This window comes from Apteryx rowi, unplaced genomic scaffold, assembly GCF_003343035.1.
Source record: "Apteryx rowi isolate R43461 unplaced genomic scaffold, aptRow1 scaffold_1158, whole genome shotgun sequence".
In the NCBI taxonomy this organism is placed as follows: domain Eukaryota; kingdom Metazoa; phylum Chordata; class Aves; order Apterygiformes; family Apterygidae; genus Apteryx; species Apteryx rowi.
The window spans coordinates 99,523-125,405 of NW_020447373.1; the positions used below are offsets into that span (position 1 = coordinate 99,523).

Genomic DNA, 25,883 nt, shown 5'->3' on the forward strand with positions numbered 1-25,883 from the left:
AGAAATCTGTAACAGCATGATAAGAAAGTGAACTAGAATACCAGCACTGAAAAAAACATCCCTCTCTTTTGGAGCAAAATATAAGGGATACAGAAGTCAAAACAAAGCAAAACAAGCTGATGCAAGAAAGCCAAAAGGATCGCAGAGTATAGTAACACCAACAACCAAGAGAAGTAAACACGACTATCCTATAAAAAGCTAAGATTACTACAAAAGGAAGGGACACCATCAATTAATACTTCATTTCTCTTTCCCAGTATGAGAGATATGCATGACATCTGTGAAAATGTTTCAAGCCATTAGTTGATGCATAGTATTCTCTCAAGTGGCTGTAGCTGAAAAACTCAGTTGAAGGGCTGGAACGACTTTATAGTGCAAGAAATTATCACATTACAAATAAGGTAAGATGTAAAACAATACTTTGAGAAGGAAATATCACCATCAATATTTCTGTTTACATGAAAGAGAATAGTGTACATAGTCAGAGCAGTGCATTGTTTAGTTAAAACAAGCACCAGCAATGTAATTAGCATAAGAACAAACGGGTAACAGCACTGCTTTAAGAAATCAGAAGGCCATTGCAACCTGATGCTTACTAAATGTCGGGCTGAGGGGGCCGCTGAAGCAGCAGATAAAGCTGATGTATTTGTTGTAAACTTTCCAGCATTCAGACTTTATTTGTCCGAGTTTGATACTCCCCCCCGTGGGTGGAGAAGCTGAGGGACTGGCTGACGTCACATAAAGAGCAGGGATAAAGTGCAGTGCCTGCAGCTGTGAGAGGAGTAAAACTCCCTAAAGTTATCAAAGGTCTGCTGCCCTGTCCAGCAGGCACTCTGCTGACAGCACTCTTCCTCCTACAGCTCAGCTCCTCATACAGACCTAAGGAAAAAGAAACAGTAACCAAGAAAAAGTCTCTGCACAATGCCACAAAACGTTATTCTCCAAGGACCAGCACCCTGGGGATTCAGGCTCTCAGGAGGAATAGATTTTAACCAACCCTTAATCATAACCAGGGTATGTATCTTTTCCATTTCCTTTCTGTTTATTACATTTATTAATTTCGATTTTTGCCCTTTACTTTCCTTGAGTTCAGAGATGCAGATGAAGCCTTAAGTAAATTAGCAAGGAGTTGCTCGTTTTGAGGACTTAGCTGAAAGCTAACAGGTTTCTAAGTTTTGTGTAACATATTTGTGGGATTACTTTATTGGCCAAAGAGTTTAAACTGCATTTCTATTTATGTCTCAAAAATTAAATTCCAGTGCCTCAGTGCTAGGAGAACTCTGGCATGATAGCACGATTTCCCCATGCACTCAGATGAGAAAATAAGTTTTGAGCCTATTAAAGGCCAGACCCCACTTTTATCATTTTTATGACTAGCCTGTGTGGTCACTGGGAGAAAAGACCACTCTGCAGCTGCTCCTCATGTCTGGAAGTTTATACTTGGTAAACTCTTCGCACCAACTTCCAAAGATTAATGTGACAGTCACTTAACTAAATCAAGAGCTGCTTTATTGTCAGCAAAGGCAACAGCACCTGTTTTTACATAAGTAAAAATTTTCACTATCATGAATGCTAAATCAGTGAACTATTAGAAAAGTTACCCAATCTTGAATATGGAGGAGATGGTTCTTAAGTATTTTCTGCCATATTCAGCAACAGACAATTTACATTACACCCTAATAAAAGGCAGCGAGAATCCAAGCCTCCATTTTTCAGTGGTTTTTAAGCTATTAATCTCACTTTATTTAAGAAAAGTGTTACTAGATGAATGCAGTGCACAAAACTTTATCAGCTGCCCTGCATCTACAAACATAGATCTATCTAAAAGACAGAATACATATTTTGATAATTTGTATATTTTGAAAATTGTGTTCAACACGTCAGATGCTAGAATTAGTTTTCCTTATATTTTTGCTGCTTTTGAGTACCTCAATCATACTGACATACTGAGTATGGGTTTTATGATCTTCCAAATTAAAAAAAAAAAGAAAAAAAACAACCAAACAAAGAAAACTCACTGCACTATGACTCAATATATACAGTATGTCTGGTATTAAATAAACGTCAAGAGTCTTGAAGGATGGATACCACTGGTGATGCCTTGCAGCAAATGCTTCTAAACAGGAGTCTGTAGCTGGTTAAGCACCAGCATTTCACATATTATAGCAGTACAAATTAATTTCAGTCAATTATTTACTCCCGATTCATATAAGCATAACAGAACTTACCTATTATTGTAAATAGAAATAAAATAGAATGCTAGTATTTGGCTTTATGTAACTTCATGACAAATATTAGTAGGACATAACAAAACCTTTGGAGAAACAGGAGACAAAAAAATATTGAGTAAAGAAGAAAAAAAAACTCTGGATGATTTGGGGCCTTCATTGCCTTTTATGGGCCTCCAAAGGAAAAATAGTTTCCATTATCTCTAACGAAAAATATTTTAGCAGTGTCTGTTTTGTATTTTCTCTGTGTTTAGATTAAGTCCAATGAAGTTTAAAACTGCACTAACAAAGGATGTTACTCATAAATGTAACTTTCTAAAGAATAAGTGATTTTGCAATTGACTCATACCTACCAAATGCCTCAAGGCATAAACAGCTGGCTTCTACTAAATTACAGTACTGCTGAATAAATAAATAAATAAGTCACATTTCAAGTAGAACTATGAAATTATAAAGCATTTATATGAAAAAGGACAAGTTTAAGTTTCCTTAGTTCAAGCTCAGGAAATTTAACAGAATCTTTATTTAACATTAATATTTTTGTTGCTGCAATAACACTCAGAAGAAACCCTAATAAGCATTTATGCAGTAGCTCCCAAGAGGTGGTGCAAGATATGCTCTGCTTTTTGGGGCCTAGACTTTCCTTTTGTCAAAGGTATCACCAGCAATGCATCCACTTTTGACTTAACTGTCATGACAAGAAATATTTTTAGCGATTAGAACAATAAATAAAAGTTTTTAAACACCTTTTGAGTAAAATAATGGGACAGGTGTAAGTTTGGTTAGCTGTATCTCTTGTTCAACAACAGAAAGCCTTTACCAGGAGTTGTCCGAGAAATAGACAACACAACAAGGGATCATCATACACCTGTCTAAAAAACAGATGTCATCTCAAAAAAGGATCTGTGATTTCCCAAGCAAAGCAATACTCTTGACTGTTTCAAACAAATGCAAAAACCACAGATCATGATCCTTGGGAGGATAAGAACAGGAGGGGACTAAAAATAGACATATTAAGTTAGATTCTGTTAGGCACAGAAATAACAAATTAATAAGAAATACTGAAAACTTTTCTTTAAATCTTTGTAACCTTACATAACTGCGAAGAAGTTACAGCAATGAGACTGATCAAAAACCTAGTCTTAATGAAACAGAATTATTTCAGTCTATTCTGAACAGAAGATAACATTTTAGGTTAGGTGTTTAGATTAATTCAATCCTAGAATTTAAGTCATGTTGAATAAAGCACTATAGAAACTATTAAATTTTATAGAGGTTGGAGGGAATGGTAAAATCTGTTACCAACTCTAGATTTGCAAGTTCTGTTTCAATATAAGTCTTTACAGATTGTAAAGCAGGTATTATATTAATCCAATTTTATGTTTAGCCACTTTCCCTGCAGATGTTCTTAATTCTCTTCCAAAAAAAAAAAAAAAAAGCAGAGCCTGAAATATTAATGAAACTGTGCATGACAAGTTTTACACATCTTTTAAACAGATGCACTCTATAAAGAGAGTTATTCTTCAGAGTTTCATAACAGACATTGCCCCCAACACATATCCTTGTATTGATCCAAACCTGAGATTCCTACAATACAGGAGCAAGAGACATGTCGTACAGCCCTGTGCCTTGCAGACAAAGGCTAACATTCCCAGAAGGCACCAATGGGACATCTATCTCAGGAAGCACGGATGGGCAGGGAGCAAACACCAGGGCCATAACACAATTTGAAGTGTTCACAATTTACATTTAATGCATCAATAAGTTCCTCAAGAAACACTTAAACTGAGATTATTGAGGTACCTGTGATACCAGTATCATACCCATGGTACTGTGTGGTCTTGCAATGCACAGCCTAGTCCCTTTCTATAAGATGTAGGCCTGCAGTAATTTTGTCCGACTTCCCTCCCCTCAAGCCGCAGTCTTGCTACTTACCAAGATTTTCTGCTATGCACCAAGAAGAGAGAGGAGCTGAAACTCTGCCATACTCCTCCTACCCTATCCTAGAGGCAGATCTCCAGATTGCACCTCTCACCATCAAAATGCCATTGCAGAATTATGGGGTAATTAGAGGCTCCTGTATCCTGGGAAGAGTAGGTGAGGGAAAAGGACTGCACTAGAGCAGATAGTTCTGCACCCCAGAAGGCATGGGCAAGTAGGGTTCAACGCCTCCATCAAGAGGTTAAGGCCCCACAGACAAGCCCCAGAAACCTGACAATAATCAATTCAGCTCAGGAGTAGGAAAATACAGATTCTTGCCCTTTTCCTTCTTTGCTGCCACCAAATGATGATATTTCCAACCAATCATTTAGTAGCATCACTGCAGCCAGTGACAACATGGTAAGAATAAGAAAATCTAAGGAATCATGCATTATCACCAGCAACACAGAGCAATTTAGGTTCTACTAGCAGCATAGCTGCAGGGATACTGACCTCGTTAGTCAGATGCTTTATGAGTCAGGGTCGTATCTCAGTACATTGCTGCAGTATGCCACAGATATAGCAGATCATTTGTTGTGCCACGTAAAAAGCATTATATACTGATTAACCTTTATAAGGGTTATTCAAGCAAGCTTACACTTGAGAAGGAACCAAGCATGGCTATTTTTGCACATTATATTTTGAGTATTAGAGCATTAGTAGACAGGCACTCAGAAGCCAGGACTTCTACTGCAGCAGGCACATGCAAAATGACAAACAACATGCTAGGCAAAATCAGGAGCCATTCCAGGTTAAAGTGACAAGCATGATTGTAACTCTACCCCTTTGTTATTACAACTGTGTAAGTGGTCTTGGTGTAGCACATTTACACTCGCAGCTGTTAAAGTTTGAAAAACAGACAATTTCAGAGACTTCAGATTTACAATTTATGAGCAACTTCACTGACTCATACTCAAACTGGTTATTCAGGTACCTTAACACTTTATTCATCCTTTTGGTGAATGGGAGGCTAAAAACCTACAGCTGGCCACAAGTACCGATTTGGAAAGTTTGCCTAACTGACTTGATAATAGCACATGTACTGCAGTTTGATACAGAGAAATCAAAAATAAGTTTATATGCTAGAAAGCAAAAAATAATAATAAATCACACAAAACAAACCGTAAGTTCTTTGAGCATTCAGACCTATATAGAAGAGGTGGACAGCTGGAAAGAGTAGAAACTCTATTTCACTGATTTTTGCCAGTTCCAATGCTAATATAGCACGATACACATCAAAAAGAATATTTCTATCCAATTTTTATGCTGACAGTCAGTATTGTCACTTGCACAGGCAATACAGACTACTTGATTCAGCATAGCTGGGGTTCAGAACATACTGGAGGCACATTGGGCAGCTTAGTCTCTTCCTCTACTGGAAGATGGAGAAAACACCAGAACTGAAGAACATCTCCATATGATGTTTTCCAGTCCTCTGAAACACTTTATTGCTTTTAATCACTCAGTACTTGCTTTGACTTTCACAGAACCCACAGTAAAATGAGTTCTCTCCCATAGCTTTTTTACTTCACACATGGCACAGATGGGTTTATTTTGGTATAAAAGTGCTGCTCTTGTAAGACTGTATTCACATGTTGATACTTTACATTGGGATTCATTTGCTTAAACATAAGCAGTTAGCATTATTTTTAGATGCACCAGCCTGTCCCCCTCTGGTCTGCTGTTCCAGACAGGCTGAATTCCAGAAGTTCCTGTGCTACGTCCATCAATTTCATGTTGTCTTCTTGGATACCCAAGGTCACCTAAAACGCCAATAGGTGCCTATATTAAGGGACCTGAATCCCACTCAGTGACCAAAGACCTGTTTAAATGACATGATGGTACAAGAAGTCACATGCTGCCAAGTAAAGATTTCTAGAATATGCTTAAGTAGCATCCAAGATCGTGGGCTCTCTACAGTGGTTATTTTAGAACAGAAAGAATGTTTCATTTCAATTATTTTAACTATGACGTAGCAGATGATCAACAAGATTAAAAAAAAAAAAAAAAAAGCACAGAGCAATAAGCTTAGGGCTGTTTCTGTGAATGTCACTGTCTTCATTATGTTTCCATGAGGTATTTGAATGGCTCTGCATAGACCACCTTGAAGGATCAGAGTCTCTGTTACATAAATGCAATGGGACTAAAGCTAAGCACTTTAAGGAGTTCAGGATCTGGAATAAACACTTGTAAAGAGAAAAATGTAAGTTTGGTATTATTAGCATAGCTATTACCTATAAATACAACATGAGAGGCCAGAATAACAGGGAATATACTAACTGCTGTTGTGTTTCCCTTAAGTGTGGTAAGATCGCAAGTGGCTTTCTATTTTACGCAGTCAATGGCACATCATGCACCTGAACATTTAGTAGTATAACTGCCCAATATATGCTATTCTGTTATTGTCTGAAGTTGTAAGGGAGAACTTAACTGCTTTTTTCAAGTAAATTATACAATAGAGGCTAGGAAGGAAAATTCAAAGACAAGCTACAGTAAATACAGAAAATAGAGGCATAAACTATTTAATGCAGAAGCATAAAGACAATTTTCATCTACGGTAGTTTGAGGTTATGATGTACAAAGCATTTAAATGGTGAGCTGACAACTGAACTATAGAGGGACTAGCAGAATTAAGAATTCAGTTTCTTGTGAGTAGTCATAGTTGTTTACAGTCCCATTTTCCCCCACAATCCAATAGAAAACAGGGAAGCCTGGTGAAGTTTATTTTCTCTACCAGTTTTTATGTATGTATGTATGGTGCTTAAGAAGTTAAATTTGACTTTTTTTTTTCCAGATTACACCTGGAAGCAAGGCTTCAGCTGCCAACCTGTGCCCTGGTGATACTATTGTGGCTATTGATGGCCAAAGCACAGAGAACATGACGCATAATGATGCCCAGGAGAAAATTAAAGCAGCTGTACATCAGCTTTGTTTGAAAATTGAGAGGTATGTATATATGTACATGTCTGCTTACTACTGAAAGAGGATATGACCCAACTAAGTGATTATGCAAAGTAACTATTCAAAATGGTTTAGAGAACTCTACAAAACCTTTAAAATAACAAGCATCCAGATTTACCTCACCAGCTCCAGATCAGGCAAGAGTCCCTAGAATGTTTCTTCAGACACAACAAGAGCAGCTTTCCTCAGGCTACTCACTACATTTGCTGAGCTGCTAACCATACCTCCTACTGCTTCTACTGACTTCGCAAACCCTACATTTGTTGTCTGTAAACAAACAGCCCTTCAAATTCTGGTCAAATAAACAGCTGGAAAGTGCCACAATAAAACCCTCAACTAGCTGTCACTTGTTCAGTTACTTCTCTGCTAGTGCTCCCTCAGCTCCAGGTGCTTACCACAGCCTCCTGTTCTCAATGACAGACAAAGCTACTAGCATATCTTGCCAGTTAAGGAAAACAACATCACATCAGGCTTTCAAGGATTTTTTTTTAAGTGCTTGTCTATGGGAACAATGCATTACATCAAATAAAGGATTTGCAAAGCAATATAAAAAAAAATCTCTTACTTAAACTGCAGGAGTCCAGATATTTTTGCTTTTCTTCCTCTTGACTAAAGCCACCAAAAGAAACAGCCTCCATCACCCCATCTCCTAACTGAGTTTGCTCAGCCTTTAATCAAAATCACCTAGCACACCTCCCAGCTGGTTCCAAGAATCAAACAGCTCTGACTGACGTGAGGCCCTCAGGGAGGTGCAGCACTTTATTACAACTGACCACAGTATTTCTTTCCAAATAAAGATGTATTTTTCTCAAAAGGAGCATTATTTAGTTACCAAGCCCAGAAGCAGGTTCAGAAATTTCTATATTTAATTCCAGGTTCTATTGCAAGTTGATATATGTCATTTAGCAACTCTCTCAGGAAAGATTTTCAAAATTTTCAAAATAAGGTAAGTGTAATTCTGCATATGAAATATGTGCATATTTTAAAATATTAAATATTGATACTTACATAACAAACTACTACTGTGCACAAACTATACTAAAATTTAATATTAATATTACATTATTTTAAAATGAGTTGCAATATTTCCCACTGACAACAAAGACAGAATTGTAACTGATGTTACTCAACTCAAAGAATCACCTGTGTAACTTCTATTTACAATTGCATATACACTTTACATAAGAGGAATTGCACTCCCCTTACTTTGAAAAGCAGACCTTAAATGGATGTCACGGTCATAAAAAAAATCATGTTGTTGTAGTTTAGTATTATTATTAATTTATTCACTTATTTTTGTAAAATACCCTGAGGAGTAATTAGTAACTTCATATATTATTTCCTGTTGTTCGTAGTATACATCATTAAAAAAACCCACATTTTATATATTGTTAATAAAATATAGTACACATTATATATTGTTAAAGTATTTTTATGTGAAAAATTAAAAAAGCATAGAACAAACTGCCAATTTTCAGACTGCATTTTATTTTACACAACTATTGCAACTATTAAAGAATTAAAGTTATTTAATTTTGGCCTGTCTTTTTTTATAGGACAGAAACTAAATTATGGTCCCCACAAGTGTCAGAAGATGGCAAAGCACACCCCTTCAAGATAAATTTGGAAGCTGAACCACAGGTATGAATTCTTATAAATTAACTATCCATTTCAATTTGTCTTTTTACACTCTAAATGATCTCACTCATGGTCATTAAAACTTTGGATAGCATTTCATCCACCATCCGCCAGTTTAAGCTAATGTGAGTCATAAGATGTATTTTATATATATGGGCATCATTTTACCTGATTGGATGTTTTTAATTTTTTGCTATCACTGAAACAAAATTCTAACAAGTCACAATACGTTCTCATTTTTCTTTAAAACTAGACATATCACACAGTTTTGTTATGGAAAGAAAATACCTCCTTTCATTCAAATATTGTTTAAGTTGCTTTAACTCTTTTAGAGAGTTCGTCCTCGTATTAGAAAGTCTTTCAAAGTGGAATAAATGTCCAATACCAAAGCTATGCGCCTACAACATCACAGAAGTCTTTTTGATGGAAGTCAATTAAACAGAGCTCCACCAGTGCTGACTCTACTTCCATACGTTTTTACATTCCCCTACAGAACTGCAAGTTACAAATTTGTACCAAACCCATGTACTGATCAGTGGGCAAACCACTTTTGAATGGCAAAGGTTTGGTCCCTGTACATGAGCAAAGCAAAACCAATCAATTTAAATTCTTCTCCCTATTCCACCTCTCCAAAGTCACACCAAGACCCTTGCGCAAAGCCATCAGGAGTCCCCATGCTGTTAGCAGGCAAAGCTAGCTAACTAACTACAACTAGAGCTTTACTCCTTCGTCATTCCTTCTTGAACTTCCAGGAACATTTGCTGTATTCTCAGGAGTGGTGGGGAGAGAAAAAAGAGTATTCTGCTAGCAGGCCAGGATCGAAGCAAATATGTTCAAGTATTTATCCTGTGGTAGATTAACATGCTATCGTAGAAAAAATTTAAGAGAGGATACTTTTTCAACAAACTCCAGGCAGTCAATAATTCCACCAACTTCATTCTCACAAATACACTCCCAAACAGGAATATGGCTTTTCCGTGTTCCAAATCTATCTTTTCTTTCCAATCTAAAAATCTTTTTGATAAGCAACAAGGCAAATTTCTGCGGAAATACACAGCCTCTTCAGCAGTAAGAGATAGTATAAATGAAACAGCTATTTTAAATGCTTAGTTTTGTGGAATAGCTAGGATATACATAGAAGAAATGGCAGTGGAAGTGGACAAATTCACTACAAAAGCTGTAGAGAAAACAACGTAGGCATGTATAACATATATAACTTACAACAAGTAATCTCTTTGCATGAAAGTTGCATTCCTGAAAAGAACACTTACTTAAAAATAAATCATGAGATTGAACTCTTAAGTGCTATTTGGCAGCTTATTGAAAAGTCTCCATTAGGCAATCAGAAAAACAGCTTCTCCTAGATTAAATAGCCAATCTCTACATTTTGGTGTGTCCACCTCTTTCCTCTATAAGAAAATGAGGAGTACTGAATATTTTTATATTACTGGATATATACATATATAATAACAGGTCTTCAGAAAGGTAGCAATGCTTGTAAACAAATATGCCCAGCCATTCTAGGGATGATTTACAATTCAAACCAAATTCTTACATCCAAGAATATCCACCGTTCTGATCTATATCTGGAAAAAATATGCTTTTTCTCTAAAAATGCTGGAATTTTAAACTTGATTTTACTGCATATTTAGCCACAGCACTTGAAACCCAACGGTGTATGTACCAGTACTGAAAACAGTACAGCATCAAAGTTTCTTTAACCTCAGATGATGAATTATAGCAGAACTATAATCAGTGCTGTTTAAGTCACATTAGAGTTTGCTGAAGCCAAAATTCCAGTATCTAAAATAAATAAAGGCACTGAAGCTAATGGAAGTGGAAAAAATCCCAAAGCAGTGTAGTATTACTTCAAGCTTAAATCCCTTTCATCCAAAAATGTTGCATTCAGTGATTGGTCCGCAGAAATGGAAAATCACTGAGTTCTATTAAAAGCATTTCCTCCATTTATATAATAATTAACATTATCAAAAAGTCACAGATGATATAAACATACTCAAAATTTTTCATTCTTGCCAGATAAGACGATTTAAAATTCACTCAGGTAAGTTTCACAAAGGTTAGAAAAAAATGGGAATTTAGTAACTTAAAATATATTAGAAACTAACTAAATAATAGATAAAGACTTACACAACTTTCTTAGCAAGTATCTAATTTCTGTTTGCAAGCTATCAAAAGATAGTTATAAATGAAAGTAAAACATGTTTTAAATTGTTCAGCGCATCAATATTTAGCCAATGTATACTTAACATCAATGCACAGAAACTATTCTGCAGATGCTCAGAGGCGGTTATGTGAAAATTTGTAAACATCTAATAATGTGCCTCGTTCCAGCTAAGGAACTTGAACATTAAACCTCTAAGAGAAGAAAGCTTTTGCATTAGGCTGAGCAGCCCCAGAAAGTCATTTGGAGATTGATATAGGCAAGTGTCAAAGATGATGAAAGCTCTAACTTTCTTCCTCCAGGAAGAACTCAAACATGAAACCTGAGGCAGTAATTCTAGTAAATAACTTGAAGCAGTAAATGCAGACTGAAAATCACTCTTAAAAGCTACCTTTTGGGATTCTCCCATAAAAAATAGCCACCTAATTTTGTTAGTCTTTAGCAAACTACAGTACGATGGATAAATAATAGGAAATAATAAACTGCTTGAAGTGTAACTAATGCATCATATTATATATCAAAACACTTTAGAAAATAAGGATCTCAATATAATTAGGAAGAGAAAATAAATCCATCTAAATGACAAACTCTATGTTATTAAAATTATTTTAAAAATCCTCGATTATACCTCTATGCTGTATTGTCAGTGTAAAACAATGTTATGGTCTGTAAATTTTTTCTCATTTACTATCTGTTTTTAACCTCATCTGAAATGAATGTATTTGTTTCGATCACCACAACTTCCTGAATCTCTTTTTTCCTTCTATCTTAGTCTTTGATTTTTTTGTTCAGTGTGACTAAATCTTTGGTCAAGGAAGACAATTAACTTTCCTTGGAAATATATTATATACATAGGCCAGTTTAAAAATATAAAGAAAAATAATTTCTATTATAAAAATAAGTTTATAGTATATTACTACTTACAATCAAGATTTGAAACATAAGTACACTGATTTAGATTTGAGGACCTTCCCCCTCTTCCATAACAGCATTCAGACTTGTTTAGTGATGTGCTACCTCCAGAATGTGAACATCTGTGTACTGTCGTGACAGTTATCCCCAGTGAATACCATCATGTGCTCCTTGCTGGATTCATTTACAGGTGGCTGCTGCCTACAGACTATTGGGGCTACATTCATTCTATTTCTGATATCTGTATCAATGTAAAATGTATTTAGCCGTGCAAAAAGGACACCAGTCAGCTATAAAAATATTAAGAAATGAAATACTGTAATTCTTGAATGTTCCTGATTGGGAATTTGAACTGCATTCAGTTCTTGTTTAGTTTTTGAACTAAAGGAGGGATTTTCATTGATTCAATGACATCCAATAAACACAAGAGCTGGACTATTTTTGACGCTGTATGTTCTGTCAGTGACATTTTATATGAACAGATGAGTTAAAAAGAAAATGGAATTTAAGTCTAACTAACTGCAAATTCTTGTTTCACAACTTTTATATTGTAAAGTTGCCACGTCTTCTGTGCTGTTCATTTGTCATCAAGAAATAAAAAGGGGATGAAATGACAGTGTTCAAGGTTGTTTTTTGTTTGTTTTGTATCATACATTTACCTCACAAATTTAAATCAATTTAAAATACTTTGAGGTTAGTATCTTTCATAAAGCAGACATGATCCTAAACTGTAGTAATTACCTCCATTTACTAATATACTTTGTCAAGTGCAACCCAGTTCTACCAGACAGAAACAAAGGATTGCAAGTAAAATCTTTGTGCTCATTTATCCAACTGCTGCTTCTGTATTCTGTTCTAGTGTACTGCTGCTAAACATTTCCATTTAGTAGAACTGCTTTTGCTGTTTGTGTTTTCTGGTTGCACATCCTATATAACCATGACTTTTCTTTTGGTCTCTTTGTAAAAATATTTCTGAAACTGTTGTTTTAAATGAAAGCATAAGGCACAATTCACATTTAGGATTTCACAATTTTTAAAAGAAAATTGCTCACCAAAACTTTGAACAGAGACTTGACATTGTCTGAAAAAGGAAATAATGCTTTGAGGAATAAATAAAAACCTGCAGATGTCAAAAATGTGTCCACATTTGTCTAATGTGCTCTTATTATCTTGATTTATTCTGTGGATCTGAGTATTCAAATTTATATTTCATTTTTTGCTAATAGTTGTATTTATTTCAACTGGAATTTTTTTCTACATTCTTAAAGGTCAGGGCAATCTAAAAGATGGATTCCTGCTTCAAAAGCAATTTTAAATAAAGTTTTGTTTAGCAGAATGAAGAGAAGAGTTTGTATAGCTTGCAAGACATAAGTGAAAGATCACAATTGCACTTGAATAATTTCAAAGCTGAAGATACTGGCTGTGTCACCAATAAAAATATGTAATAGCAAACATCAGGCAACCTAATCTGTACACAGTGATTAAGCAAAAAGCTCTAGCACCCAAGATACAAGCTTCTACAATTTGAAATAAAAATCAGTTAGCAGAATCAGAACTTAGATTCTCCATAGGCCATATGACACCGTGGAACTTAAACATAAATACAGAAATGGTTTATAGTATTATAGAAGTATCTCTATTATACCAATCACACTTCGCAAAATTTCTAGCAAAGATTTGCTCTGAAAATTTAGGAACAAGAAAATACTTAGCAGGTGTGAAAGGTCTGTACTCACTTCACATTTCATCTGTTGCAAATTTGCTGTCAGATGGCCTAAAACTTACAGTGAATCTAAGCACAAGGGTAGACATGCATCTCAAAAACAAAGCCATAATCACAGTAGTAAGCTATTTCTACTAAAGTACTAATTACCTGTGCTATTTTACCATGGCCACTTCCAGTCTCAAAGGAAGAGACCCATTCAAATATTAGAAATCTTTGTTAGGAACCAGARCTTTTCATTCCATAAGCATAGGAGCTCAAGAGCTTTCTAAGCACTGTCTCCAAAGAACACTGGAGGACACCAGGAAAAGGTGATGGACTACAGCAGCAAACCTTCTTCACCCACTATAAGAAACACAAAAAACCCTCAGCAGATGATAGTACTGTTCTCCCCAAAAGCTGTACTGCTGTGGATTAGTGATGGACCTTAGCTGACAAAGAGTCAGAAGTCTGTACTAAATGCACACAACACAAGTAAGCATATTTTTACACAGTCAATGGTCTTTATCATCCCTTGCCCATCACCACTGAAGAACATAGGAAGTTATCTGAAAGGTCATCGGAGATTTTGGTTCCAGATCTTATCCCTATGCATTCCACAACTGGAGGCAATGATCTGGGCCAATAATAAATAAAACTGTAATCCAGAAAAAAGCCAACATAGGCAGAACGATTTCCCACTTACCCATTTCTGGATTTTATTTATTTATAATGATTTGATATTGTCTTTGAATTATGCAGCATCACAATTTTTGATGCATAGGTAAGCCTCAAAGTACTGAATCAATTCAGAAGGATGTCATCAATTTGAAGTCGATTCAAGACTACTTCTGCTAAAAGAAGGGTTAAAAATGATGGCTTCCTACAAGACACATTTACAAYAAAATCTCTGTATTTTTGTGATTCCCTCCACCAATGTGTGACAAAAAAAGCAGAAACCAGGGATTAACCATAACGGGAAGCAATTAAGCTAACTATATGTGAAATGCTTCTAAAAGAATAAAGTAAACAATATAAAATCTAGAGGACAATACAACAGGTTCCTATAGTATTCATCCCTTAAATTTCTTGCTAAATTGCTAAAATTTCACACCGTTTACAAGTACGGAATGCCTTTTGTTTGTCCTGAGGCAGAAAAATAATAATCTCTGAATGCATATGGCTTATGTAGCATACTGAAAACTCATGGAAAAGTATAGTATGCTTGCACCAGTTAAAAAATAACAAAGTTGCAACAGTAAAAAATGCAGAGATTAACAATACTGATGTTGTCAGTTTTACTCATTACTAGCTTTGGTGTGCATTGTAGCTTTGTGTATTTTGTCTGCCTATTATGTACAGGAATTCAAGCCTATTGGTACAGCTCACAACAGAAGGGCCCAGCCTTTTGTTGCAGCAGCAAATATTGATGACAAAAGACAGGTAGTGAGCTCCTCCTATAATTCTCCAATTGGGCTGTATTCATCTGGCAATATACAAGATGCGCTTCATGGACAACTGAGGGGTCTCATTCCTAACTCATCTCACAAGTGAGTACTGGCATTTACTTATATTACACGGTCATTTGTGGTAATATCACTATTTTGTTTTCAATTAAAAAGTCCAGCTCTTGCTGTTTTGTTTTCTGATAATCAGGAGCTTATTGATTCTCCAAAAACTGGTGATAAATGAAGAAATTTTTTCCAACACTGAAAACTATACATTCAGCTCTGTAGYAGCAATTCTGCAGGTAGCTAAAATTTGCTCTCTGAATTAGGCTGCAACACTACCTTCCATCCTTCCCTCTTACAGGCAAAGTAACACTCCCATACTCTCAAAGTCTCTGAATACCAAAGTGGCTATATTTTGAGTACCAGGAATGTACAAAATAAACATGGTTACTTCATGGTTACTATTTTCAGAATTTGTAAGCTACTTTTTATCTAGAAATAAGCATTTATAGGCTGAAGAAAGTTATTTTAACCCTCTTTTCTTTACAGGATATGAACTACTTTGAACACAAGCATAATATTCGGCCCAAACCTTTCATAGTCTCAGGCCGAAGCAGGTTATAAACTCTGAGTGCTGTGCTGGATTTGGATGCATGGTGTTATTTTTTAATGGATACTCACAATTCACATTAATAAAGAATACTGATGCATTTGAAATTAGCTTATAGTACTATATAACCTAATGCTGAAGTCCTAATAAATAAAATTGTTGACTTGCAGAGTTCAGGCTTGAAATTCAAAATTCTATTTCCAAAAGAAAGCAGGTCCAGATTCTTACCTCATTTATATTGATACAAGTCTGAAATAACTGTACTTGATTCATTTTACAGTACAGTGCAGCACAGGATATTGCATATTTACAAAACTACGGAGCTATGAAATTCTTCTGTCCAAATGGGAATATAAGTAATTTGTTAATTTGCTAAATAAAAAGTTATATCAGTTATCATCTGACCATGCAGAGGTTGTAAAGTTTACTCTTCAGCAGACTCTTCTATTCAGAAGGCAATCTGATGCAGCTCTAAAATAGGAGTACCAGCTGATGCCACAGACCTGTAAAGCTCTCAAATACAGAAAACCTTACATACTTATGTCCATTTTTTTAGTGTAATTTTCCTCTATCATAACTGGGGGTGAAATGCCTAACTTTGTATTATTTTTACAGTCTTAGATACAGAGGGGAAAACAATGTAACCTCTGTGGCTAAAAAGGCAAGCAAGCTCAACAGTGCTTGAGTGATCCAATATATTATGATGCTATCCTTTATCCTTTCTAGCAGTTACAGTTTTTAACAGGGGATTTAGTGCTCTGTATGTCATTCTGAAGATTACAAATGTCTGAAGTTCAGTTACGCTAATTTAAATCTGATAAACTAGACCAAAAAATCAGGATGATAATTGATTTTGGTGTACAATGGACAATCTCATACAAAGTATCAGTTTTTGTGAGATGTGTTAAATTTTTCAACCAACTGTGTGATAAAGAAGAAACTGTAACAGCTGGATAGGGTCCCCATCCATTAACAAGAACTAACAGCATAGAATACTGCCTCAGTGGAGAAACAGCACCTGTATCTCCTTGTGGCCTGATTATGATACATAATAAATGACAACACAGTCCTTAGCAAACGTACATGTCCTCTAACTTTGGGTAGCAATTACGTGTACCTAACCTGACTTTTGGACCATTATGTACCATTTACAGATACCTAATCTGATTATGGAGGTTCCAATGGGTAGATCAGAGCCTAATCCCCTAATTCAGAAATCTCATTTAGGTACACAGTGTTTTCAGTGAGAATATGTAAGCAAATGGTCATTTTCCAGAATGGCTGATGGGAAAAAACTGCAAAAATTAACCTGACAGAAGTGCAGCAACTTTTAGAACCTTAGTTAGGTAAAATTTGTAAGGTGTTCTAACATTGGAAAAGTCTGTACTTACGAATTCCAAAATCTCCAATGAAGATGGCTTCATTTACAAAGCAATGGTTGTCACACTGCTTCTCAATTCCTTTTTCACCTGTTTGGCTCATTGTATATCCTCTGTTAAACACAGTAAAAAACAAACCTCCATCTTGACTAAATGTCTCCGTAGGACAGTTGAGGCCAAATCAAAATAAACTTTCACTAAAAGAAGACTTGATTATGGACAGCGGGACTGAGCTAACAGATTTGACATTAGCAACAATTTTAGATTTTATTCTGACAAAAGTATGTGGCAATTATATTTTATATATTATTATATCTTATTTAAAGTTTACTCTGCTTTAACACTGCTTTGGCTGCTGACTGCAATGGTTATGTCTTTTCTAGCCCTTTCCTATTATTTTCCATTTACTAACATTATCAGCACTGACAAAACTTATTCTACTGCAGGATCTAAAGGTGGCCTTCATTTTCCTAAAAAAAAAGCCTGTAAACTTATAAATTGCCCCCTGTGATGTTTTTTTAGCTGGTTTACACTGGGTGATGATCAAGACTTGCCTATCTTTTCTAGAATTAACTTTCTTTTGATATGTCTTTGATGGTAGAGGATGTATTTCCCTTTACATTTTTGAGAAAGTGGTTCTACACAAATTCACCAGTGAATCAAAGAGAGAACTTTGGGTCTTCTTCTCCACTCAAAAGTGACTACTGGGCAGTGACCATACTGTATTATCAAACTGTGTAATACAGTATTCTCCCTGGTTTACACAGAACCATTTAGCTTGGAAAGAACCAACTGTAACTATGATATGCAGGTTGGAGCAAAAAGACAAAGTCATATATCATCCTGTACCTCTGAATATCACATAAATGGTAACTGATGACCGTGTAAAGCCTGCTTTATGCACTGTTACACAGTAACAGGAAATAAATATCCCTGAACAAAGAAAGCCTCTGAGGTGCTGTGGAGAAAACAGTCAAGTGTTCAAAATGGTCACGACATTATCTTATTAGTCCTTTTTCAGAGATGTCAACTTGGTGTGTAGCAATTTTACTTCAGTATGTAGGGTAACATTAATATTTCTCTAAAATGGTACATCCTTTTTATTATATATAAAATACTTAAAATATTGAAAAATCAACTTCAAAAGTCCTTGAAAAAGGTCTGACCAAAATGAGTTCTCTGATTATACTCACTGTTCTTGTGAAGGGCCACTTTACATTCTATTGGAAACACTATAATTTAGAAATGCAAAAGTATGACTGGTTATTCTAACAATTTTTCTTCTTTAAAAATTCAACAAATACTTAAAAAATTCTAAGTATATTGTTAAACTATCTTTTAAAGATTAATAAATACTTCATTGTAGACTTTAAGGAAATCTAGGAAAAGTCACAGTCATTATTTTCCACTACTTTTTAGAAGCCTCTTCAACTATGGACTGAGATGGCTTGTTATGTACAGGACTGGAACAATGTGTTTAGAATTCCAATACTGCATGTGTTTATTCTGTCACTGATGTGGACAACTCACATAAACTTATTTTTCCCATTTGTAGATGTTAAGAATTACTCATCAAAAACAAAGAGCTTTGGAGAGGCTTAATTAACTCTCCAATAAAATCCAGCACTAAAAATGCAAAGTAATATTCTCTTCTGAATTGTCTTTACATAAAATATATACCAGAATTTTAAGGAATGCTTTATAATTGACACTGACACTTTTTACAAGAAAATACTTTTCAGTGAATACACATACTTTTGCTTTTTATATTTTTTATAGTTTATGTTTTCAACCTTGTTAACATCACCATATTCCTTTACTTTTGTCTTTCTTCTGTATAATCTGGTATGCATTGCACACCTCTCTGTAATCTGGCTATTAACCCAGTGGATGCAGCACTCCTTCGGGGATTGACTGTGGCAGTGGACGCAGCACTCCCTCTTCAATTAGCACTGTTAGCTCTATCTGCCCTACCGAGTTGAAAGCAGTATCTAAGATGGCCCCTAACATTCCCTTGGAAATGGAACTTCCTGGTGTCAAGATTGTACACGCTCAGTTTAATACACCTATGCAGTTGTACTCAGATGACAATATCATGGAAACACTGCAAGGCCAAGTTTCTACAGCTCTGGGGGAAACACCCAAATTGAGGTAATTAGAGCAGTATGTTTAACAGTTATGAATATGCAAATTTAGAACATACGGAAATTCATGAGCTTTAATAATATTACACTGTTTCTAGGATAATGTATAAAAGGGTTAAAGAGAAGTTAAATCATTTATCGTTTTCATTAAAATACAAGTAATTCATGATATTTTAACCCAAAGTGTTAAAGGAATCTTTCAGTATTTACCAATAAATATTTCATATGAAATAATCTTGTATTTGYAGCTAATAATAAAAGCCAATGATACTATTTGGATTGTTAGCTGACTGACCACTCCAAATCAAGACTCTGATTCCCCCTAAAATTCACAACTATTTATTATTGTTCTCACAAGCAATAATTATTTAACAACCATTTAATGATTTATTATTATTAAATATTAATAAAAATAATAGCATTAACTCTAACTGATTTGAACTGTTGAAATATAAGCTACGAATCTCTGGAAATCTTGTAGATGTTAATAGTATTCTAGTTACTTATTTAACTCTCATCCAGGACAACTCATTCCACAACATTAGTTCTTATCCAAAAGGAGCCAGAATTCACTTTCTAGGCCTACTAATTGATCTCTGTAATGGTCAAAAGCTGATTTACAAATTTTATCCATTGCAATAACTAAAAGTCAGGTAGGAACCTTGTGTGGATAAAGAGGAAGATTAGACAAAAGAAAATTCTAAAGCTCTATTCCTTTTTTTTCAAAGCACCATTCACATTCCTTTTTCTTAACTTTTGTATCACAGCAACTTATCTTTCCGTTTTACAACAGTATTTAAGTTAATAATTTATAATATGTATGTTATAAACTCAAACTAATTACTAATATTTTAAATAAGAAGTATTAATCATTGGCACCAGTGAGCCTTCTTCAGCACCTTGCAGATTTGGTCTGTTACTAACCATAAAAATCATACTTATATTGAAGTACTTAAGTTTATGCTGAGCTCATGAAAACAATACTGAACTTCATGCAGTCTTTGCAGAGTGATTATATTACTCTATTGTGTGATTATTTATTCTCAATCATAAAAATTAAAGAGAAAAGAAAAAAGACAACTTGCTTTTTCTTTATTCTGAAATAAAAGATTAAGCCCAGAGTAATCAGATTTCACAAACACCTGTGACATTCCCAGTTTCAGAATTGACTCTCTATACAGCTCTGAAATGTCTCTTTTGTTTTCGGACTCCTCTTCATTATTTATGAATTTAGAAATGTTATCTCAAACCCTGTCCAGTAAGTTTTTTTGTATTTTGTATATAATTTTATATCACTTGCTAGTTTAATTTTTAGGAAGATATTGATGAGAATTTTAAAAAGTAAACTTCTACAGATTACAAGCTTGTAATGCTAGAAGAAAATGGTATTTTCTTCACCAGTTTAAAAATGGCTCAGAGAAATCTGGTTAGGGATGAAGATAAAAACAATCAACGTAACCAACAGGGGTCAATACCTAGCCGCCAAACTCCTGATGCTATTACTGTGTCATSTTAGTCTAGATGCTACCCTGGAAAACAAACAAAACTATGTAAGTCAAAAGCCAGTCTGATCCCCTGTGGAATTAGTTGCTTATTTCCAGCAGAAATTTACCTGAGGCTCAACAGATGCTAGGAGGCCGGTTGTTACAAGAAATTCATACTGAACATTTACCTAGGTATCAGTGGGGGTAAGAGACTTCACTGAYGTATATTTTGACCTTTCTAATTAGTTCCAGTGGCAGTTAGAAGTTTACAGATGGTATGCGTTCAGACTAATTTCTGCCAGCACATGTAGTCATCTGCTCTTCCTCTCAACTACTTAAAATGTTAGTTATCATGATTAATTTAGAACATTTAACACAGTTTAATGTACCATGAAATATTCTTGGTAAAAGCTTAGGCTCATGAGTCAATGGGAATTCAGCCATTAACTCTTAAGTCAAATAAGTACCAACTATCTTAGTCAGGTAATCACTATATTAACTAGTGATTGAACCAACTTAGAAAGGTGAGAACACCTCGACATCATGATACTCTCCCGAAAGATTTGTTTCTTTAGGTTTTGGCTGATTCTATCTAAAGTTATGAGCTATGATTTTAACAATGTTGTTGAGGCCAACTGCCGTGAAAATGGATTTTTGAATACCACACAAAAGAGCAGCTGATCACAGGAATACAACTGCTTTGAGGTTTAACACAGGTACTGGCCTATTTCCCGTTGCCATTAGAGCTAGAACAGTAATTATGGAAATACTGTCTTGAGTTTGTACGTTTATTCTTTGTTAGAATTCCACAGCTACCTTTTCAGTGCATTTAATCAAGAGAGGACTACACAAAGCAATGCTATGGTGGAGAAAAGTGTCTTTCAGTAGTTCTAGGAACTGATTGTCTTGTTTACTGAATTCATATTCTGTGTCTGGTACACAGTTACTGCTTTAAAGTTATGTTTGTTAATTGTTTTATCTGCTCTTCCTTCCTATGATGCAGTGACCCTGCTCCCACCTCAATACCTCAGTCTGATGTGTACAGGATGCTGCACGCCAATCAGGAGGAGCCCAGTCAACCTCGCCAGTCTGGCTCCTTTAAAGTGCTCCAGAATTTAGTCTCCGAAGAAGGTGATTATGTTCAAAGCATTTTTAGTATGTTTGTGGGAAGAGGAAGTCTGAGGAGAAAACAGGAGAGAGAAGAGCTGTATGAAATTCTGAAAGCCCAAGTCTTTTTGAATATGATAGATAGTATGCCAGCCTCCTAGCAATTTTTCCGCTTGTTTTTATAGCTAGCAATGTCCTGTGGGAATAAAATGGGGGTGTTAATCACATTTTCAAAATCTCTTCTCAGATTTTAAGGCTGTTAATGTACAAAGTTGATTTTAACTGAATGTTAAACATTTTTGCAACAAGTTGCAGATACCATGATACCAAGAAAAGAAAAAAGTTTTTTCCACATCTAGGAAAAGAGAAATTTGAACCAACTCCTGAGATAAGTTTCACGTACTCCTCTCCATTCTAAATAAAAATTGAAGACAACAATACCATTTACAGTCCCAGTTCCTTCAAATTATGAGTTTTTGAAAATAATTAGGAACATTATTAAAGGCTACAAGTTTGTTACATTTATAGTAAGTATAAATAATAAAATATAAGCAAAATTAACTTAAAAGGTAGATACTTAAATTTTTAATTTTTGTATCCAAATATTTACCAGAGAAAGGATAAATGCATCTTTTTATCTATACATATATTACTGTGAGATTTTGTTTGACATTTTCTTCTTAAGTTTTGCTATAAAGTTATATTTATATCATGTCACTAATCTGACATATATTGCACAACTTTCTGTAATCAGAATTTATTGCCTGGTTAGTTACACAAATAAGTAAACTTTTCAACAATAGATCTTGACTGATGTGCTGTGTTAAAACCAAATACTCCTCCTTCTCTTGTTATAGCCAAGACCTACTGTCAGATAGTTAGAGGATGCCCACGAGGCAGCTGTGAAAAAGGAAGGCAGATTGGTCATGGAGAACATTATATTTACAATCACTGGTGTACCTGCTTTTTTGCTACAGCTACACAATCTTCTTCCCAGTTCCAAAGGCACAGGATCTGGCCTACTAAACTTGCACAGAGAAACTTTATTGTTAGTTGATATAAGTGAAAGCCTATAACTAAAACCAGAAGTGGATATTTCAAAAAAAAAGTATTTTACTGCACCAGATGCTTTTATAATAACCTGTACATAATGGGAATGTTTTGGTTCTCAGATGGACGCCCCACGGGTACAAGAAGTGTGAAAGCACCTGTAACAAAGATACCTACTGGCACAGCAAATGTCCAGAAAGTGCCACTGTGTGACAAATGTGGGAATGGCATTCTGTAAGTTGCTTCTTTTTAGTTATAAAAATCTCTGGTTCAAGCCATGTCCTCAAACACCACCATAAACTGCAGGAATGCTTTCCAAGTGATGATCTCAGTCTGCACAATTAGAAAAATGCTTCTGGAGAACAGAGATATTAGAACAATTCTAATCTAATCTGTTCTAAATCCCAAATCATTAACCCATATCTTAGACATTTTTAATACAGATATGTCGTTTTCAATAATGTATCATCAAAGCTTCAGTTAAGATGTCTTAGGACCTTTTGCAAGTCAGTCATTAACACACAGAAAATGAAACCAGCTGTTACCTGCACTACATTTGTAATATATGTAATAAATACATAATATGCAGTTTATGGATTCTCAGAGTTGCTTAATAGCATAAAGTATCCTTCTCACAATCTAGTGAGAGTTTCTAGGATGCTTTCTGAGCCTACTTTGAAACTATCAGATTTATATCTCAATGGCAGCTGTATCTCAATGACAACTTCACCAAAGAATACAAAGAGCTCAGACCACAGTCAGTAAGGAAATGTGTTTTTTAAACTCATTTTGTCACCTTTTGATTTTTTAGACTGTACTTTCTGTGTTGTAACCAAGATCTGACTTTCCAATGAACTACTGATCTGTCTATGTCATAATCTCTATGGCATTTTATATCTCACTTATTCAAAATCAATTTCCAACCTTAAAATATGTTTGTAGTGGTTGGCAAGACCACCAAATGAATAACCTGAAGGCCTTAACATAAATACCTAGAACTTACTTTTTGTCATACTCTAGTTTCTCCTCACTTTAAATTCATTTGATTTTATTAATTTTTTTTTTCTTTTCGTTGTTTCCAAATAGAGGGACAGTGGTGAAGGCACGTGATAAGTACCGGCACCCAGAATGTTTTGTGTGCTCTGACTGCAATCTGAACCTGAAACAAAAGGGCTACTTCTTTGTGGAGGGACAATTATACTGTGAGGCTCATGCACGAGCTCGCATGAGACCGCCAGAGGGATATGAAGCAGTTACTGTTTACCCAAAATGCTAGTCTTACATTAACACACAAATATATGCATGCACACAAAAAGCCATTAACAGCTTAGAACAGCAATACACTGTCAGGACTTCAGTCTGAATCCAAAGTAGTAGCTTTTAAACCTTTTCTTATGGCATTCAGAGTGAGATGGAAGTCTCTATTAACCAGCAGTAGCATAATTAGACCAGTAAAATTCTGCTAAAGTATTATCTTCAAAGATGACAATATAATTCAATGGAGTGTTAACTGAAAGAGTCCTGATATCAGCTGTACTGGATTAAAACAGTGAAACAGCTGAGGTTTTAAATAATTATTATAGTACATACATAAGTACCGTAATGAAGACAATATTGTTAACATAAATTATATATCTGTGCAAACATCACAGCCATTAAAGGCCTCACTGTGTTACAGGCTGGGCCCTACCAAATTAAGACACCTGACAGATCATTAGAAAAGCAGCTATTTTACAAGAGTACAAAACAACCAGTTGGTCATGTCTGCTTCAACCATCTGTTATTCAATTATCATTATTGTGCCAAATATAGATTTTGTTTACCTTGCTTTGGATTTGGGGTTTTATTTACTTAATTTTCTGATGCAACAAATGTAATAAGAAATTAATATCAATTGATACAATAAAACGGCTAATATAATAAAGACTTCTTAGTAAAAAGCAAAATATGTTTTTTTAATGATTTGCAAAGCACAAATTGCAATGAAATCAGCTTTCACTTCACTTAGAAAGTTGTTGAGGCACACACACACATTCATTGTTCTTGGAAAAGAAAGAATTTATTCTAATAGGAATTCACTGTAAATTAAGAATGAATGTAAATTTAAAAGCTTTTCTGTAGAAAATGGTACTTTTTGCCTCTGCATCATTCAATTTTCATAATAGAAACAATGTGAAAATATCATCATAATATCTTTACTGGCAGTAAATTAAAACTTGGGCAAATCTACTAAATTTTATATCAAGTGTACTAGTAGAAATGAAGAACTTCAGTGGCAAACAATCCTACATTCTTTTCCCATTCTTTTCCCATTCTACAATATAAGAAGCTTAAAATGTAAGAAAAAAGTGAAACCAAAATAAGAAGCTGTATATACTTTAAATTTATTCTAAATATTCAGATGTGTCCCAAAACCTGAAATGCAATGTCTGCACAGTCAAAGCTTTCAAGTTGTGTTAAAGTACTATTTCGGAATTAAGACATTTTAAAAATGTGTGTATCACTGCATTTATAATTTATGTCTGCATAACAAAAGCATATAGTGATGCACCTTTTTAAAGGTTAGTTCCTGAATTATTTTTGGATACCAGACATAATTCTGTTCCTCAAATATCAAGGAGGCTATATGTAGTATTTATATTTTTCTACWGATAAAGTCCATAAACTAAACCTGAAAATCCTTTTGAAGGTGAGAATGCACATAATGCACATAATGTCTATTTTTACAAACCTGAAATGTCACTGGTGTTTTAAAAAAATTGCTTAATGTTCATTTCTTTGTGGAGTGACTGAAGGTAAAAATAAATCTACTACATATGATTAAGACTCTGTATTTTTTTCCTCTGATATGAAAAACGTGCAAGTGTGAGTGTCAAATGACTTGACAATAATAGAAGTTTGGCATTTTCAACCACACGGAGGAGTATGCTTCAGATTTATCAAACCTCTGGCAAGAATGAAACACAATTTTTATGTTAAGCATTTGAATATGCAATCTGGGCATAATTAGCTTTCTAAAACTGAATGTGATCATGTGCTGTCAAAACTGAAGACC

General features: G+C 34.9%; 1 protein-coding gene across 2 annotated transcripts; it reads left to right on the forward strand.

The window, feature by feature from the left end:
- Positions 1 to 806: 806 nt before the first annotated feature.
- On the forward strand, positions 807 to 24,348 carry PDLIM3 (PDZ and LIM domain 3). Of its 2 annotated transcripts, XM_026080817.1 has the most exons (8): positions 807 to 1,014; positions 7,003 to 7,154; positions 8,726 to 8,810; positions 15,604 to 15,671; positions 18,931 to 19,194; positions 21,675 to 21,802; positions 22,951 to 23,062; positions 23,915 to 24,221. In XM_026080817.1, exons 1-8 carry the CDS (start codon positions 922 to 924, stop codon positions 24,102 to 24,104), a joined length of 1,092 nt encoding a protein of 363 aa, XP_025936602.1. In that variant the 5' UTR covers positions 807 to 921; the 3' UTR covers positions 24,105 to 24,221. The 2 variants fall into 2 exon arrangements, with proteins under 2 accessions (XP_025936602.1, XP_025936613.1); XM_026080828.1 differs by lacking the exons at positions 15,604 to 15,671; positions 18,931 to 19,194 and adding an exon at positions 14,966 to 15,153 and having other exon boundaries at positions 812 to 1,014; positions 23,915 to 24,348.
- Positions 24,349 to 25,883: the final 1,535 nt, after the last annotated feature.